This window comes from Patella vulgata, chromosome 3, assembly GCF_932274485.2.
Source record: "Patella vulgata chromosome 3, xgPatVulg1.2, whole genome shotgun sequence".
NCBI lineage: Eukaryota > Metazoa > Mollusca > Gastropoda > Patellidae > Patella > Patella vulgata.
The window spans coordinates 7,597,307-7,615,213 of NC_065881.2; the positions used below are offsets into that span (position 1 = coordinate 7,597,307).

Consider the following 17,907-nt stretch of genomic DNA (forward strand, 5'->3'; position numbering starts at 1 on the left):
ATCAACATAATGACATCTCTCCCAATTGTAGACATTGGACCCCCCCCCCCCTTATCTCGAAAACGCCCCTCAAACGCCTGATCACCACCCAGATTCGGAATCTACGCAAAAAACTGGTCTAGAAAAACTTGGTCTCATAAATTCACAGATCGGGTGGCGATCCCCCCCCCCCCTTCAGCCACCGGACTACTAGAAATGGTTCCACTACTGATTTCTTCCGCGTTTCTCCAGCCACAGTAGTGGACCGTCCTACGGAGTTCCTTTGCGCAAGTTTTTTTGTAGTCAAATGACTATGTATAAATGTGTCAAATGACTGTGTAAATGTGTCAAATGACTACCAAAAGGTTACTGACCCATATGTAGTAGCCCCCTTAATTTACACATAAACTGACCCAAAACTGTAGGCCTACTACACATAGCTTAACATATAATAAAATAATTCCTATTGAAATAAAGGTGAAGCCTTACCGCATAATTATATGATATGAAACCCAACTGCTACGCGAAATTTCTCGCCTACCAAACTTATTTCAACTGGCCGGTGTCATGCCGGCTTTCACATTATAAGAAACATCGCTTTGAAAATGTAGAAAGCATTAACACATGGCGGCTTTCACATTATAAGAAACATCGCTTTGAAAATGAAGAATACATTACCACAAAGAAAAACTGTTCGATAACTATTTTAGTGGTCCAATCTTCACTATTTGTGATAAAATTACTTATTTCAATACAAACTGTAATGATATGTGTTGACAATTGAACCTATTTGAACTTGCGTAAGGAGTCTTAGACTGTATCAATTTGATAATTTGATTTGATAATTGTGGTTTATCTTTTGCAATGTCTGTGTAATTTGTCTGATACCCAGGCTTTAGTAATCGATTTTGTTGGCATGTAGTGTGGCCCATTTGCACTTAATATTAATTATTTGTAAAGTTATCGTTTGATTGTGTGTCTGTGTACTCTGCTCCACTGCCTTTGATATCAGATCTCCGAAACTGGAAAAGGCACAGTCCCCCCCCCCCCCCTCCCCAACAAACCTTGACAATCATGCGACAGATCAATTTTCTATTTATTTTCCTACACTATAAACTCAAATTTTAGAGAGTCCAAGAAGGGAAAAAATTGGGTTGGGATCAATAAGTCTCTACCCCCCACCCCATCCCCGATGGCCAGGGATAATAGAGATTCGAGGTGGACATCACACAATTTATAGACTATTAATCTGTAATATACTGGATTAAGAACAATGAGTCACATGTAATTTACTAAACAATAGTTTGAATTAACAATGAAATTAATACAATTCTGACACACACCGACAAACATGAATTCACATTAGCATAACCACAGTCACAAAAAGGTCTCTTGCGAAATCAATCTGATTAAAATACAGATCTATATTTTGTTTCGTTTTTTTTATACTTTCGACGGCCTACACTACATGAAGATCTGGTCAGTTGTACTGGGAGGTCGCGTCAGGGATCGTGCGAGCGGGTTTTGACCCTATGGCGTCAGACATTGATTAATCAATAAGAGTTGAGGTTTCTAGTGGTTTAACCACAATTCCGTGCAGAGAACGCCAAGAACTCGTCGTAACAGACCGTTTCATTGGCTAATTCCTCACATCAACTCTTCCACAATATACTATACTGTGTAATTAATAAACCTCAAAGTTCAAACGATTTCCCTTTGTTTCATACGTGTTATATTTCTAGTTTCATTCCGTTACGTTACCAGTACATATTGTGAAATCAGTACACGCTTGAGCACGAGCTCTTCTACCAATTTACTCACATACGTCGAATATCTAACCTTGTCTCTCCGCTAATTTACTTTTTGTCTCGCATTTTCCATTTCTTAGAACAAATACCACAGTAAACAAATACTGCACAACATTCTATATAGATACATTTTATTCCCCCCCCCCCTCTTCTCTTCAATCTCTACTGTATCTCGTCTTTACAGCTTTCTTATCTTGTCCCATTTGCACGTCCACACAAACAGTTTTTTCCCCCAACCCCACCACTACTGGAACATGGATAGGCCCCGCACCAGACGCCCACTCCTTCCCACGCCAACTCAACTACCAATCGAATGGCCACAGCTACGAAGCAGATTCCAACCACCACCAGGCTTCCACCAACCACCACCACCAGGATTCCACCAACCACCACCCGGATTCCGCTACCAGTACCAACCAAGTCGACAACCAAATCAGCACCAACCAAGTCGACAACCAAACCAACCAAGTCGACAACCAAACCAGCGCCAACCAAAACGACAACCAAACCAGCGCCAACCACCCCCAGAAAATGCAGGTGTCGTGAAAGCCTTCTTTCAGGTCCTCCAATGCCTCCACAACTTGACCATTATGGAGAGTCCGGAGAATGGAACACCAACCAGAAGTTTCACTTGGAAGATCCAAGACCTGAATAAGTTCGTGAAGCCGGCCATGAAGACGCCTACCATAGCCACTACCATACTTGAAATGGGCCAAGGACGTCGCCTCATCCCTGTCGACACACTACCGAGCCATGCTAGCGGAGAAACTGGAGTACTTGAAGTCACGTCACTTTTCCAAAGATGCTGTACAAGAGTACTCTAGCCACGCCCTAGCATGGGTCAAGAAGTCCTACGGCAAGCGACTTCAGGAGAGTGTGAAGACAGAGTTCCACCGCCTACTATCCACGGTCTCTAAAACTGTCACGCCCCCTCCCCCATCACCCATGCACATTACGCACAACCTTCTCCGGGACACACCAAAACGATACACACCCAACAAGAGAAAATTATCCCCTGGAGAAGGCACTTGCATTAACACTCCCTCGAAGCGTGCAGCTAGATCAACCAGTTCGCCCCGGGCTGTGTCTGACTCACCTACTTCCTCGGGATCTATATCGCCACTAAACGCGATTGTCGACTGTCTGTCCCCTAGATCGCCCATCATTCCTAACCCTAGAATCGCCACCAGATCGTCCACCAGATGTAGGCGATCAATCAACCTATCCCTAAAGAGACCTCACAGCTACAAAGGTAAAGACGAGAAGGATTTATGGTTCCTACCACCCGTCATGGCAAAGACCCTGGTTATTGGATCCTCTAACCTGGCTAGGATTGCATCCTTCGTCGGGGACTGGGAGATCCATAGCTACTCTGGAGCCAAGATCAGCCACATCAGACAGATACTCCAGAACTACAAGGGTCCTGCACCAGAGGAATTAGTGATACACGTCGGGCTCAACAACAGGGAGGAAAGTGGACCAAGGATACACGAGCAGATGCTAGATCTACTCAAGGTGACCAGAGCAGCTTTCCCAACAACCAAGTTCTTCGCCACACAGATCCCCACTTCTTTCCGACTCCGCCAAGAAAATCCGATCGCCTACCAAAACATCACCAGCTACAACCAACTGATCTCCACTGCACCTTCACCAAACGCCACCACATTACCAACCTTCAAGGGCAAAATAGAACTGAAAGGTAACGACGCAATCCACTGGAGCCCAGACACGGCCAGAGAGATCATCAACTGCTGGATGAGGAATTTAAACTAGGATTAGGGAAAAGGAATGAGAAGCCGTCTTTAGGACAGACAGTTGTCAATTTGAGCGACAGACTTCTCAACCCCCTAGAAATGAACATTCTTGATAAAGGCCTTAAATTCATCCCAACCCCCACAATAACATCCATAGACCCCATCACCCAGGCAACCGATCGCTTCCAAAGAACACTTTCGTTGACTTATTTTTTTAGGAACAAACCCGGCAGAGGTAAAAAATTATTCACAGCAAAATCCACATGGAAACCACCTAAAAAGTCATTATCACCAGCCATCCTAAAAACTTTCGACGAAATGAATATAGAAATATCATCCATTCAACCACAGTCACAAAAACCAAATCTCAACCGAGCAACTAAAACGGCATTAAACACCCTTAAAAAGGACAAAAACATAATAATTAAGAAAAGCGACAAAGGCTCGTGTTGTGTCATATGAATCGTGCAGACTATATCTCAGAGGCAGAAAAACAATTAAGTAATCCTATACATTACACTAAATTAGACCAACCCATCTTTAAGGACACCGCAAATTTAATAAACAACATCTTATATGAATTGCAGGATAAGGAATACATAACAGCAAAACAATATGATTATCTATCTGCTAAATCTGACTGCCGACAAAGACATCTCTATACACTACCAAAAATACATAAAAATCCAGAAACAGAATGGTTTATACCTAATAAAATACCCAAGGGACGCCCAATAATATCAGACTGTGGCAGCGAATCATACAACGTATCACAATATATAGACCATTTCTTATTACCCCTAGCATGCCAACACCCATCCTACCTTAAAGACACTAACGATTTCATTCAGAAAATCAAACAGTTAAGAGTCCCCGAACACACCGTTTTAATATCCATCGACGTACAAAGCATGTACACGAACATTGATAATAACACAGGTATTGAAGCAGTTAGGAAAGCATTTCTTAGGAACCCGCAAGCATCCAGGCCGGACGAAGAAATCCTCAAACTACTCAACATTTGTCTGAGGAGGAATGACTTCGCTTTTAACGACCAAGTATACCTTCAGTTTTCCGGAACTGCGATGGGAAAACGATTTGCCCCGAGTTATGCAAATCTCTTCATGGCGGGGTGGGAAAGGGAAGTTCTGCCACTCTGTCCATTAAAACCAGATTTCTATGGGCGGTTTTTAGATGACGTTTTCATAGTCTGGACCTACACACTAGACGAATTTTGGACGTTTTTCAACATTCTGAACAATCATCATCCATCTGTCAAATTAACCGCAAATGTAAGCCATAACAGCATAGATTTCCTTGATACTACCGTTTTTAAAAGTAACAACACCAAAATCACAGGCCAATTGGAAACTAAAGTATTTTTCAAAGAAACCGACACACATCAATTATTGTTCAAAAGCTCCTTTCACCCAAAACATACATTCTCTGGCATCATAAAATCTCAGATTCTCCGTTTTCATAGGATATGTACTCAGAAGACCGACTTTGAGTCAGCATGTACATTGGTATTTAGCAAACTAAGGGAAAGGGGATACTCCAAACGCTATCTACGACGTATAAAAAACAACACTCTAGCTGAGCTTGCCGCCAAAGAAACAAATAATATACAATCAGCACATAAAACCAAAATTTGTGGCCATCCAAGATGTCAAACATGCAAAATCTTAAACATATCCGACCATTTCCATAACAAAACATCTGGCACAAAATTCCCAATATTAGACCAACTTTCATGCAGTAGTTCAAACATAATTTATCTAATCTCATGCAGAAAATGTGACAAGCAATACGTAGGGGAGACTCAAAATGCACTTAGGGAAAGAATTAACGGTCACCGGTCTGACATAGTCACCAAAAAAGACAAACCTGTCTCAATTCATTTCAACCAACCAAATCATGACATTTCAGATCTCATTGTCACGCCAATAGAAAAGACCAAGAGCGACTTTGAAACTTCAGAAGAAATTAAAACGTTTAGGCTAACAAGAGAAAAATTCTGGATTGACAAATTGAAAACAACAGCCCCCCTAGGTTTGAATATTCATACGGCTAGCGCAATAGCTCCTTTTGTAGTTCCATTTAGCGCAACAGCAGCAAGTGCGTCCAAAATCATCAGAAAACACTATACTGATCTGCAAGAAAATCACCCGAAAATATTCACACAGAAACTTATAATTGCATATTCTAAAAACATCCTAGTGCACAGTAAATTAGATTAAATAAGACCAGTCTCCACCCTGACCCAAAACAAACCATATATCAAATCCTATGCCTAACCGTTAGTAATTAAAATCAATTAGATATAAGAATCCCTAGCCGTAACCCGGTGATGTGAAACAAACACGATTTTTTTTAGAAAATCCAATCCGTTGTAGGAAACACACTAATGTGGCTCTCTCCCGAGAGCCTCAAATTTATTTTCTATTTTCTTCAGAAACAATAATACCAGAATACCAGAAGCACCACCCAAGGAAGACCATCAGCGCCACCAACACCAATAAACAGTGAAATCGCCTTTTTATATAAATCTAATGTATTGTATGTATTTTAATAAAACTAGGAAATATCACGAACTAATTATTAATCATCCTAGGTCAGTGCTTATGTGGAGACTTAACCTCTCCCCCCAAATTTTTAAACCTAACCCACCATTTTATTCAAGGATTCACCTTCGTCTAAACAAGATTTGAGAGCCAAGCCTTTCTCCTTTTTCTTTTCGTCGGATTGAACTGCTGCGTTACTTCGTGCACGAGCGTCCGAGGTATCTGGAACCCCAGAGCTTACTGATTCATACTGACCCGATTCTAGAGTAACATCATCAGATTGATTTCCAACCTTAGCAGTAGAATTATGACAATTAATCTTCATTGGATACAAAAGTTGCAAAGGTCTCCTTAAAGTAGTGGGTTTTCCCTTTCAGGTGATTGATTACAATCTTTTACAAGATTGATTATTCTTCCTAGTTTGCCCCGATTCCTAGGTAGTTCTTCAGGAGGAATAATGACTATATCACGGTTTCGTTGATCCCACCCTTTCCACGGTGAGAAGATCTAAGTTCCAAGAGATATTCTGATTTCCATCTATTCCAAAAATGATTAAGAAGATGTTTTAAATGTTTCATTCTCCTGGTTACGTAATCCTGAGTTGAAGATAGATCGTCCCCTTTAATGGCTACGGAATCAAAAAGGTCTGGTCGTACGTTGCTAACGTACGAAAATTAAATGGTAGCAAGGGTTTTTCACTTCTCTGCAGGTAGGGAGGTTTAGGCTAAATCTATTTCTTTAGGCTCAATTTTTGTCAAGGTCGCTGAGATGTAAATAAGGTTAGGGCACGTGATTACGGGTTAGGGTAAATGAAATGAAATGAAATGGGGTGTAATGTCCTACTGTTCTGCTCGGGTTATGGTAAGCATCGTTGCTAGGTCCAGGGTTAGATTTAAGAATGTGGGGGAGAGGTTAAGTCTCCACATAAGCACAGACCTAGGATGATGAAAATTCAGTTCGTTTTATTTTCCAGTTTTATGAAAATGCATACAATACGTTAGATTTATATACAAAGTTGATTAAGCTGTTATTTGGTGGTGCTGATGATATTCCTTCGGTGTGGTATTCTGGTATTTTGGTTTCTGAAAACAAAGAATAAATAGATGAAATGTTTATGTAGACGGCGACCGATAGGTAGATGAGGTGGTGTCAACGATTCCTCGACATCTGTCGTAGAGACGACGGATAATGGCCTTGAGTTAAGTGCAAACTCTGTTTCGCATAATACAGTGCCAAGCTCCTCAAAGGTGAGTTTTGCAATGGCAAATAGGCTACCCTCTTCAGACATCGTTTTACTGATTGAAATTGGCGCCCAAGATTGTGCGGCACAATGTGGGTATAGGTGCAACTCTGGGCCTCCATATATATTTAACTCCAAATATAAACAATAATAAACCACAAACAATAGCCAAGCACTTGATTAGAGTTTTTTTTATGGTATTTTATACGCGTCATTATAATAATAATAATAATAATAATGTATATTGGTAATGCGCTTATTAATCCATCCATATACGCATGCTCAAGGCGGCAAAAAAGGTACCAGTATGAAAAAATAAATTGAAATAAATAATTAAAAGTCCATAACTAATATCTAAATTAAATATTTTATATTCGGCATCTAATTTAATGTTGTGTCTTAATCCGGCACTTCAGCGTTATGACCCCTCCCCCCTCCTCTCTCTCTCACACACACCATCACCCCCCCCCCCCCCGCACACACACAGAGGTTTGTTTCTAATCATTGTCCTTGGAACCAGAAAATTCTATTAACTTCTTCATGGTTAATTGTTGCTTAAAAATCATTGGAAGATTGGCATTTTGCTTTCAACCTGTTGGTGGCAAGATTCCTTCAATGACTCTCCATTGTCCATGTTGTCCCCAGACAACAAAAGTAAAGGTCATATTAGTTATTGACACTGGGCTGTGGTTAACAACAGGATTGATAGGCCCTATCAATAACAATGCTTTTCCAGGGTGACTGGGGTCATGGAGGATGAGTCAATCTTGTGGTCAGCATGGTTACCTAATGCCACTTATCCTTTTTTTTGTTGAGGGCAATGGCACTCTCTCAAGGGATCTTGCCTATAACAGATTGGAAGAAACATGCCTATCTTTCAATGTTTTTTGCGATAATAAACCATGAAGAAATGAAAAGAAATTTCTAATTCTTAGGAAAATGATTAGAAAAGAACCTGTATACACACGGGTCTAAAATATTTAGGAGTCTGTGCATGTTTTCCTTGTTTTTATACAGTTTGTGCAAATCCATTGTTCTTGTACATTAATTATGGAAAATATTTTGTTTTTTTTGCTTCCAATGCATGCTTCTCATTACAACTTATCTACACCAAGTGGGAAAATTTTAATCCTAAGTATCTTAGGTGTGCAGCACCCTTCCCAACCTCCATGCATTCACGACATTTGACCAATACCAATGTACTCCACCATGACAAAAAGTATATAAAGCCCTGATTTCTGACAGATTTGAAAATAAACATAACCAAAAAAAACCATTGAAGTGGCAAAATGGTAAGTGGGTGAGGTCAAGTTCTGAGGTATCCCAAGTGAGTCATGTCACGTGACAGGTGATTTGCGGCTTTGTCGCTTTGGAATGCTGGTGAGGGGGTTGAGGATTAAGACAGCACTGGAGTATCACATATACTGGGGAGGCACCTGATATGTTTCCGAAACCATTCTTAAGAAAGTGTTGTGCAGCCTGCCCCGATTCACTGTGTCAATGATCTGCATGCCTCGAATGCTTTCTGAGCTGGAGAAAATTTTTTTATTCCCCATCTTTTTAAATCTTCGGCACAGAACATGCAAAGGAGACTGACTTCACTTGGGATACAGATTTTAGCGAACTGTTGGGTGTTAGTGTAACACTTTCACCATGGGTCAGTGACTCTCAGGAGCTCTTTACTTCTATTTATAGCCATTGTAGCCAAAACTTAAGTTATGCCAAGTTGGGTAAACCTTCAGGAAATTTGGCTAATTTTTTCCTATAGTACTAGAGTATCTATTACATTGCATTAGAACTTGTTTGTGTGATGGGGAAAATTAGCCTGAAAATCTTCAATTTGGCTAAAACTTTTCGAAGTATAGAGTGGCTCCTGAAAAAGCAAATGAAATCCCTGTAAATGGAAAACAAAATTGAAAGAGGAAAGGTGAAACATACCCAAGGAAGCTCCTTTAGCCCGTAATCATACAATATTTCCTCCCCTGGTTGGGTGTTTCTGATGGCACATAACATTAGGCGTGGAGTTCCACTTCCATCCACCTTCACTTTCATTCTTGCATTCTGCTCCTCTTTTCTTCCGTGGTTGACAAGGCGACCAAAACTTTCTTCATCTCTCTCAGGTTCTTTGGTGGCGTCCATGCTGCAAAGTTATTTGATGTAGTAAGTAGACATAAAATCCTACTTTCTTAGTTAAGTTTGAAAATAACACACGGAAAGTGTGTAACTGGTATGAATGTCCCTGTTTGTTGATGCGTCCCCATTATGCTAGATTTCTACGCAGAGGTGTCCCCTTTTGACATCTTACAGTGACCTTGACGAGTCCTTGCTGGGAGTGCCTGGCCATGATTATTTCATGGAAATCCGACCAGTAATTCATGTAATAAGGAATGCCCGCTAGTGGCAAAACTGAAGAAGTTTTTTGGGACAATTTTTTCCTCTTGTTCCGCTAGGTTCGAGACATCACGTCATACCCTGTGTCAGGCATTATTGATGTCGATGTCATGCACGACGTCACACCATTCGCAGTCATGTGGTGCACTGTGTCACACTGCTGGACCATTGGATTTTCATGTTTAATCCCTAATTACTCAGTTGTTTCACCCGACACATGAGAATGTACCTCATTGAAATCGTCTCCAGTTGGCGTCTCCCCTGTGTCCAAATTTGCAAGGGTGAACGGATGATTGCCAGAATGACAGCCAGAAGTAACCAAAAATGTAAATATTGTAGGCATTTGCCGCTTATGGACGCGTCCCCAACAATAGGTAATACAAAACCTTGGTATCGAAAGGTAACCAGAGGTGTCCAGTTTACGTTTGAGACCTCCCTAAGCTTGATAGGTTGAATATTTCAGAACTGATGGGCTTTTCCTGAAGATGACATTTGACATTTTATGTAAACGTTGACCCCAATCATTTGCTTGGATCTATGAATCAAAATTGCTATAATCATGCTTTAAAATTATAATTCAGTAGGATTAACAATGGTTGTCTACCAAAACTACTTCATTCTGGGTCTGACTCAAATGAGCTGTTTTGGGTCTGTTCCACCTGATGGCAGACCCTTAAATTCAACATCAAACAGTAAATTCCCAAATATCAGAGGATGAGCTAATACTAGAAAATCTTCTTTACTTACCACCATTCCTTTCCCGAATGTTGAAAAAAAAACCGAAAAACACTTTCGACCTCCTTCTCCCTCTTCTCTCCTTCTTCACCGGAGATAAGTTCCCCCACATATTCGCAAATTTCTTCTCCAAGCAATATTGGGGTTCTTGTACGTACACCTCGTCCTGAAGTCATAAAAAGATATGCACAGAAAGTGAGACAAGCTTGATAAAGGTATACATGCAAACAAGGCTCGAAATAAGTGATTTGGTGTTTTTTCTGCGTTCAATTAGGGCACGAACGGAAAAGGTATCATTTTAGTCAAAACCGCGAAAGATTTAGCAAAGTCATACTGAACCTGCAATAGAAAATGATCAGACGAATACTTTAAGATACTTTGTTGGTCTGTAGACTTAAACACTTTCGCGTAGTTTGGCGACAGCGAGCGAGACAAACATGGCTAAAAAACCCACTTTTATTATGAGCGGAAACTCACGGTGCAAAACACCCCTCGGAAACATCAGCAAATGTAAAGAAGACTGAATTATTTACACTCAATAACTTTGGACTAGTAGATTCTGAACATAATATATTTTCTAGTTTTTTTGATAAGCGCGATCCATATGAAGGTTTTCAGGGGGAAAATTAGTATTTGTCAGGGCCTATGAATCGTCGATTGCTGTTCGCTATTCTGAATTCTGGCCGGCGATCAAAAAGTGCGCTTGGGTTGGTCACGTGACCGAGACAGCCTAGGATCAGGGTGCTCGGGCGGCATCTTTGATGTTGAAGCCAGTTGCATGTCTATTCTATATAGGGTCTATGATTAAGCCAAATGGTGACGTACCTTTACACGGTGATATGAGTTTAAGGGTGCCGATATTGCCATTCGCCAATTGGGGACGTCCCCATTTGGCATGAAGTCCCCAGATTGACAGGACCAGGTGGGTGTTGGTCCCCATTTGACACCAAATACAAACGAACCCAAACACACAACCGTCACCTTGTGCGCCACCTATCAGCAACTACTCCTTGTGCCCAGCGCTTACGGCTGCTGGTTTTTAACCTGTAGCACGCGCTACGAGAAGGTTATTACAACTTGTTTTAATTATACCAAACTTCATCATTTTTCAGATGGTTCAATTTGTAGGCCTATATTCTAGATTTTCTGATAGGCTACAGTAAAAAAATTCTTTCAGTAATTCCTTTAAAATCAAAATGCTCACTACGACTGTACATAACGTCATGCACGACGTGAGCGCTTGGCACAAGGAGTAACATTTGTTGCGGAAAAGCGAAACCATCCGTCTATTTCGCGACCTAATCTATTTGAGAAGAGACAACAAACGTACCTGAGAACGACTGTCTAAACATCAATATGAGATGTAGGCCTAATCTATCTAGGCCTATCTGAAATTAGGTACATAGCATCTATTTAGATGCGTTCACACTACCATCTTAATTCGAATTGAATCCGAAGTAAAGCCTTAATTCGAATTAGCTGTTCACACTGCATTCGGTCTGGGGCGGTGCCAAACCGCCGTAGCGAATTCGGTTCCTGATTCGAATTCAATTCGAATTGACCTACGTCGAATCTGACGTGAAGGAGTTTATTGCGAATTAAGCGTCATGACGTCACCGTCAATTCGAATCAAACCCGAGTATGAACACAGCATTTTAATTCGCATTAGCTAATTCGAATTACCGGGGGGCCGGTCTCCGGAATTCGAATTGAAAGCGAATTAGATGTGAACGCAACTTTTGACACAGGCGCATTTTTGCGGAAATAACCGCCCATTATGTAGGCCTTCATCTACCAGTAATCTTGATCTTGACTGAAACTTATCATTCCCTGCGCTATTTTGATGAAAGAAAACCGATATAGGCCTAATTTGTAACAAATGGACGTCATGTCCACCTCTAATGCATAGCCCTACATCCATGACGGTTATTCTACAGAAGTGCACCCACCCCAGATTTTAGCTATCTTTTGAAAATTACTTTGATATAAACCCATGGGTCATGTCTACAGATGGTGGAGGTTCCATCCAGGGTGTTGAAACAATTTGGGTCCCTTTCATTTCCGACTTTTGGGGGTGTTTACATTGTCCGGCATTAGATTCAATCTGCATCCGACAATTGATTGCATGTACATTACAACTTTTTGCATGCATTCTGAATCTGTTTTCAGACATTTCTAACTGCTTCAAAAGTCACAATTCTTTTGTGAAATAAACTTTTCACCACCCTCTATCACCTCATACACATTCGAAGTCATTGTTCATGACATAATTGCAAGGATATTTGCAAAATATCGAGGGTGGGTGCACTTCTGTAGAATAACCTCCATGACATCTGTACATACATTTCTGTACATTGGACATGGCGCGCGACCTGTTGCTATAAATGGCGTGAAGAACAAGGAGATATCCAATCATTTCTAGCTAATTACAGATCCGTGGTGGAACCGGTAGGCTATTTTTTAGGTACTATGTATACCAACCTACCTTTAGGCGGGATTTTATCCACGTATAAGTCCCTTTTAGGCCTATTCGCTCTCTTGAGTCTTCTGGTTAACATCATAACACATGCAAAATGGCGACGAATTTTTGTGACGTCATCCGTGCAACTAGAGACAAACGTGGACAGTGCGAACATGGGGTGTGTAAGACGAATTTTCACTAGCGCCACCTGGGGGATTTTTGCATAACTAAAAGTGTGTACCATCCAGGCGAACGGGGACTAACTCGCAACGGACTGGTATTTCTAGAGGGCAACCGTTACGTCCCTGAATAAGTGTTGGCGCACAGATTCCATTCGGGGACGTCCCCGTTTGCAGGGAAGTCCCCATTTGGAAGGTAAGGGATTGAACCATTGTCCACGTTTGATACCATATACAAACGCCATCACCCCCCACACACACACACACACACACACACACACACACACCCGTACACACGCACAAGCAATCGGTAAGAAATCTATTGGGTTTCGCATCTAATTGCTGTTAATTTATTATATGTTCCGGCGTGGTATTGTAGGTACAGAATTGCGCCACCAGCACAACGTTGTCACAGTGTATACGGACGAAGTTCACAAACCGGTTACCATAGCTAAATCCTATATAAGAACGCGTTAAGGAGAGGATTTTACAGAAATTGAAAAAAAAGAAGCGATAACCCATAGGCGACATAAGACATGTAGTGAAAAATGTTTGAAGTGAAAATTTGTCAAATTGAGAATTTTTTTTACTGCAGTGTGAAGTAAGCTCGATTTTTGTTTTCCGTTTTTCGATATTGGTGAATATCCAATAAAGAGCTAATCGTTTTTCGATATTGGCGGATAATATTTAATGGATGCATATCTACAGAATGTCGCTAAAACGCATTTGATTAAATAAGTTTTCTAAAACGAACTAAAGATACCATAAAATAAGATGCCTCAGCAGCGAATTCACATCAGAACTGCGTTTTGTTTTTTTTATATTGGCGAATGTCACCTACCCGTTATTTCTATAAAATAAAAGTCTGGTTTTATCCAGCATGGAACACCGGTCTCCATGTATATTGAGTTAGTTGTTCGGCCCTACGGTAGAGGTTTTTTAAGGGCTTTTCACACAAAATTAAAGCGTTTTATTCTCCAAAATATAACTGAGATTGGCCCTTTAAAACAAGAGAGAGAGAGAGAGAGAGAGAGAGATAGAGAGAGCTGAACAGAATCACATTTCTACTAAGCTTCAGTTTCTGCCTTTCTTGTCTAGTCCAGAGAGAGAGAGAAGAGAGAGAGAGAGAGAGAGAGAGAGAGAGAGAGATATGGGGTTTAAAGTCCCCTCGACACAAACTAGGACATTTCGGGACTAACACACGGTTCTTTTTTATTTCAATAATTCGCTTGCGCGTATGGGTGTTTAGCAGTGGGAGAGGACCTTTAAAACAACACCTGACAGTTTTTCTCCATATTGTTTATAACACCTGTATCTTTCTCAACAAATAAATTTATCTTTCAGCGATATGTATAACTAAAATGTTTTTTTGAATACACTTGAGACAAATAAAACAAGCTTTTCTGTAGAAATGGCTCTAAAAATGTTTTTATTGAAATTTACAGAATATTATATGATGACATTTAATACGAGCTAACGTAAATATACGTGACTTCACTACATTTAGACCATGATAATTTTCATGATTAAGTTCCTACCGTCTGGCTGAGAAGGCGTAACAAAAGTATAAAAGAGTTGCGGCTAGTCGTTTTAGCATCAACTTATTAATCCAACAACATGAAGTTAGTTGTAGTATGTTTGCTAGTTGTACTAGCCGTGGCTCATGCCCGGCCTACTTACCGAGACGAAGATAGGGAAGGTGGTGAAGGGGACCGTCCGCCACCAAGACAGGAAGGTGGTGAAGGGGACCGGCCACCACCAAGACAGGAAGGTGATGAAGGAGACCGTCCGCCACCAAGACAGGAAGGTAATGAAGGGGACCGTCCGCCACCAAGACAGGAAGGTGGTGAAGGGGACCGTCCGCCACCAAGACAGGAAGGCGGCGAAGGAGACCGTCCACCACCAAGACAGGAAGGTGGAGAAGGGGACCGTCCGCCACCAAGACAGGAAGGCGGTGAAGGGGACCGTCCGCCACCAAGACAGGAAGGTAATGAAGGGGACCGTCCGCCACCAAGACAGGAAGGTGGTGAAGGGGACCGTCCGCCACCAAGACAGGAAGGCGGCGAAGGAGACCGCCCACCACCAAGACAGGAAGAACAAGAAGGTACACAACAAAGAAATCGACGCCAAGCTGCAGATTCAAATGAACCCCCAAGACAGGAAGGTGGTGAAGGGGACCGTCCACCACCAAGACAGGAGGGTGGTGAAGGGGACCGTCCGCCACCAAGACAGGAAGGTGGTGAAGGGGACCGTCCGCCACCAAGACAGGAAGGCGGCGAAGGAGACCGTCCACCACCAAGACAGGAAGGTGGAGAAGGGGACCGTCCGCCACCAAGACAGGAAGGTGGTGAAGGGGACCGTCCGCCACCAAGACAGGAAGGTAATGAAGGGGACCGTCCACCACCAAGACAGGAAGGTGGTGAAGGGGACCGTCCGCCACCAAGACAGGAAGGCGGCGAAGGAGACCGTCCACCACCAAGACAGGAAGGTGGAGAAGGGGACCGTCCGCCACCAAGACAGGAAGGTGGTGAAGGGGACCGTCCGCCACCAAGACAGGAAGGCGGCGAAGGAGACCGCCCACCACCAAGACAGGAAGAACAAGAAGGTACACAACAAAGAAATCGACGCCAAGCTGCAGATTCAAATGAACCCCCAAGACAGGAAGGTGGTGAAGGGGACCGTCCACCACCAAGACAGGAGGGTGGTGAAGGGGACCGTCCGCCACCAAGACAGGAAGGTGGTGAAGGGGACCGTCCGCCACCAAGACAGGAAGGCGGCGAAGGAGACCGTCCACCACCAAGACAGGAAGGTGGAGAAGGGGACCGTCCGCCACCAAGACAGGAAGGCGGTGAAGGGGACCGTCCGCCACCAAGACAGGAAGGTAATGAAGGGGACCGTCCGCCACCAAGACAGGAAGGTGGTGAAGGGGACCGTCCGCCACCAAGACAGGAAGGCGGCGAAGGAGACCGCCCACCACCAAGACAGGAAGAACAAGAAGGTACACAACAAAGAAATCGACGCCAAGCTGCAGATTCAAATGAACCCCCAAGACAGGAAGGTGGTGAAGGGGACCGTCCACCACCAAGACAGGAGGGTGGTGAAGGGGACCGTCCGCCACCAAGACAGGAAGGTGGTGAAGGGGACCGTCCGCCACCAAGACAGGAAGGCGGCGAAGGAGACCGTCCACCACCAAGAAAATAACTCGCACAGAACGGTGATCGAAATTTACTTTATTGTGATATTATATAATAAGTAAATAGATTTTGAACACAAACAACGTTTACCTGTTTTTTTGTAGTTCTCTACAATATGTTTTAAATGAATGAATAATAGAAAGAAACTGATGAAGTTTATCGGAATATGATATCTCTATCTATTAATAATTGATAGATGTGAATGCTAAAACAGGTTACCGGAGAACAACGTGATAGGCATATGTTCTCTTTATATTCATTACATATCCAGCATGGCAACGCATGCCCAGCTACTTCGATACATCGCGATAGACAACTAGATATGCAATCTGGTTAAAACACAGATCCAATTTCGTTTCATTTTTTATAGTTCAAAATTTCGATTTTACTTGTGTTTACTACACTTGGATCTGGAAGCGTTGTTATTTAACTCGTGTTCTGCTTGAAATGAGGGGTCAGCCAATCAAATGGTCTGTCGAATCGTGCGTTTGACCTTTTTTGCGCGGAATTGTGGGTAGACATTAGCGGCAATAGAAATCAAAACAAAGCAAAAGTAGACAAAAATAGAACGTGAACTCCCACTGCAACCGGTCAGATCTTCATGAAGTGTAGGCCATCGAAAGTATAAAAAACGAAACGAAATATAGATCTATATTTTAATTAGATTGCTAGTTATGTGGAGTTTATCTTTGTTTTTTTTTTAAGGGGCGGTGTTCTAGAGGTCAACATTTTTTTGTATACACACGCACACAGACACACACACTTTTGTCTTAAACCTTCTGAACGCAGTGGAAGCTATAGATTTTAACAGATATCCCTATTACACCGCACACCCCAAAAGCAGAGCAGTAGGACGTTAAACCCCATTTCATTTCGTACCTGTCGGCGTATCATGCCTGGCAACAGCTTGTTTAAAATTGTAGTTGTCTCCCTTCTATCAATGCTACATTTTATCTTGTCGGAGGGTTTAGATCTATTTGATCAGGCTGGAGTTGGTTGGTCAAATGGTTAGCACGTGCGCGCTGTATCATAAGGTCTGCCATTTCGATTCCCCGCTTATACGTAGGAAGGCATAGGGTCGCCTGTCTTACCTCGTGGGTTTTCAAAAGGGTCCTCCCGTTTCCTCCCACTGCTAAAGACCCCTACGCGCAAGCGAATTATTGAAATAAATTTTAGCCATGTATTAGTCCCGAAATGACCTAGTTTGTGTCAAGTAGAAGTTAGCGCGCTCTCTACACAAACCAGGTCATTTCGGGTCTAACACATGGTTCTATTTTATTTCAACAATTCGCTTGCGCATAGGGGTCTTTAGCAGTGAGAGGAAACCGAGTACCCGGAGAAAAACCCACGAGGTTGGAGACAAGCGACCCTTATCCTTGTCACGCACAACCGGTTAATCGAAACCACGCCAGTTGACGCAATGATAGACCTTACGATGCAGCGGGTACGCGTTAACCATTCGTCCATCCAACGTACAATCTGGGAATCGAAACCACATCAGTAGACTCAATGACTGACCTTATGATACAAAACGAACTCGTTAAACCATTCGGACACCCACACACCCACGAAGTTCGTATTAAATGAGATAAAACGGTAACT

The 17,907-nt window shown here is 42.3% G+C and overlaps 2 protein-coding genes across 2 annotated transcripts; one reads left to right on the forward strand and one right to left on the reverse strand.

Annotated features, from left to right (window-relative positions):
• Nucleotides 1-6,612: 6,612 nt before the first annotated feature.
• On the reverse strand, nt 6,613-10,647 carry LOC130012319 (histone-lysine N-methyltransferase set-1-like). Its single transcript, XM_056099946.1, has 3 exons — nt 10,484-10,647; nt 9,284-9,485; nt 6,613-6,642 (listed from the first exon to the last, which is right to left on the reverse strand). Exons 1-3 carry the CDS (start codon nt 10,645-10,647, stop codon nt 6,613-6,615), a joined length of 396 nt encoding a protein of 131 aa, XP_055955921.1.
• Nucleotides 10,648-14,728: 4,081 nt separating this feature from the next.
• LOC126815897 (basic salivary proline-rich protein 4) lies at nt 14,729-16,388 on the forward strand. The gene has a single exon (XM_056099947.1). It carries the CDS (start codon nt 14,729-14,731, stop codon nt 16,310-16,312), a length of 1,584 nt encoding a protein of 527 aa, XP_055955922.1. The 3' UTR covers nt 16,313-16,388.
• Nucleotides 16,389-17,907: the final 1,519 nt, after the last annotated feature.

What these genes read in the sequence shown, in the direction of transcription:
- LOC130012319 (XM_056099946.1), bottom strand. Translation starts at nt 10,647, where the DNA reads ATGACTTCAGGACGAGGTGTACGTACAAGAACCCCAATATTGCTTGGA. An exon ending in CATTCGGGAAAGGAATGGTG is followed by an intron (nt 9,486 to 10,483) that starts GTAAGTAAAGAA and finishes ATAACTTTGCAG; the next exon opens with CATGGACGCCACCAAAGAAC. An exon ending in GGCTAAAGGAGCTTCCTTGG is followed by an intron (nt 6,643 to 9,283) that starts GTATGTTTCACC and finishes TTTTTGGAATAG; the next exon opens with ATGGAAATCAGAATATCTCT.
- LOC126815897 (XM_056099947.1), top strand. Translation starts at nt 14,729, where the DNA reads ATGAAGTTAGTTGTAGTATGTTTGCTAGTTGTACTAGCCGTGGCTCAT.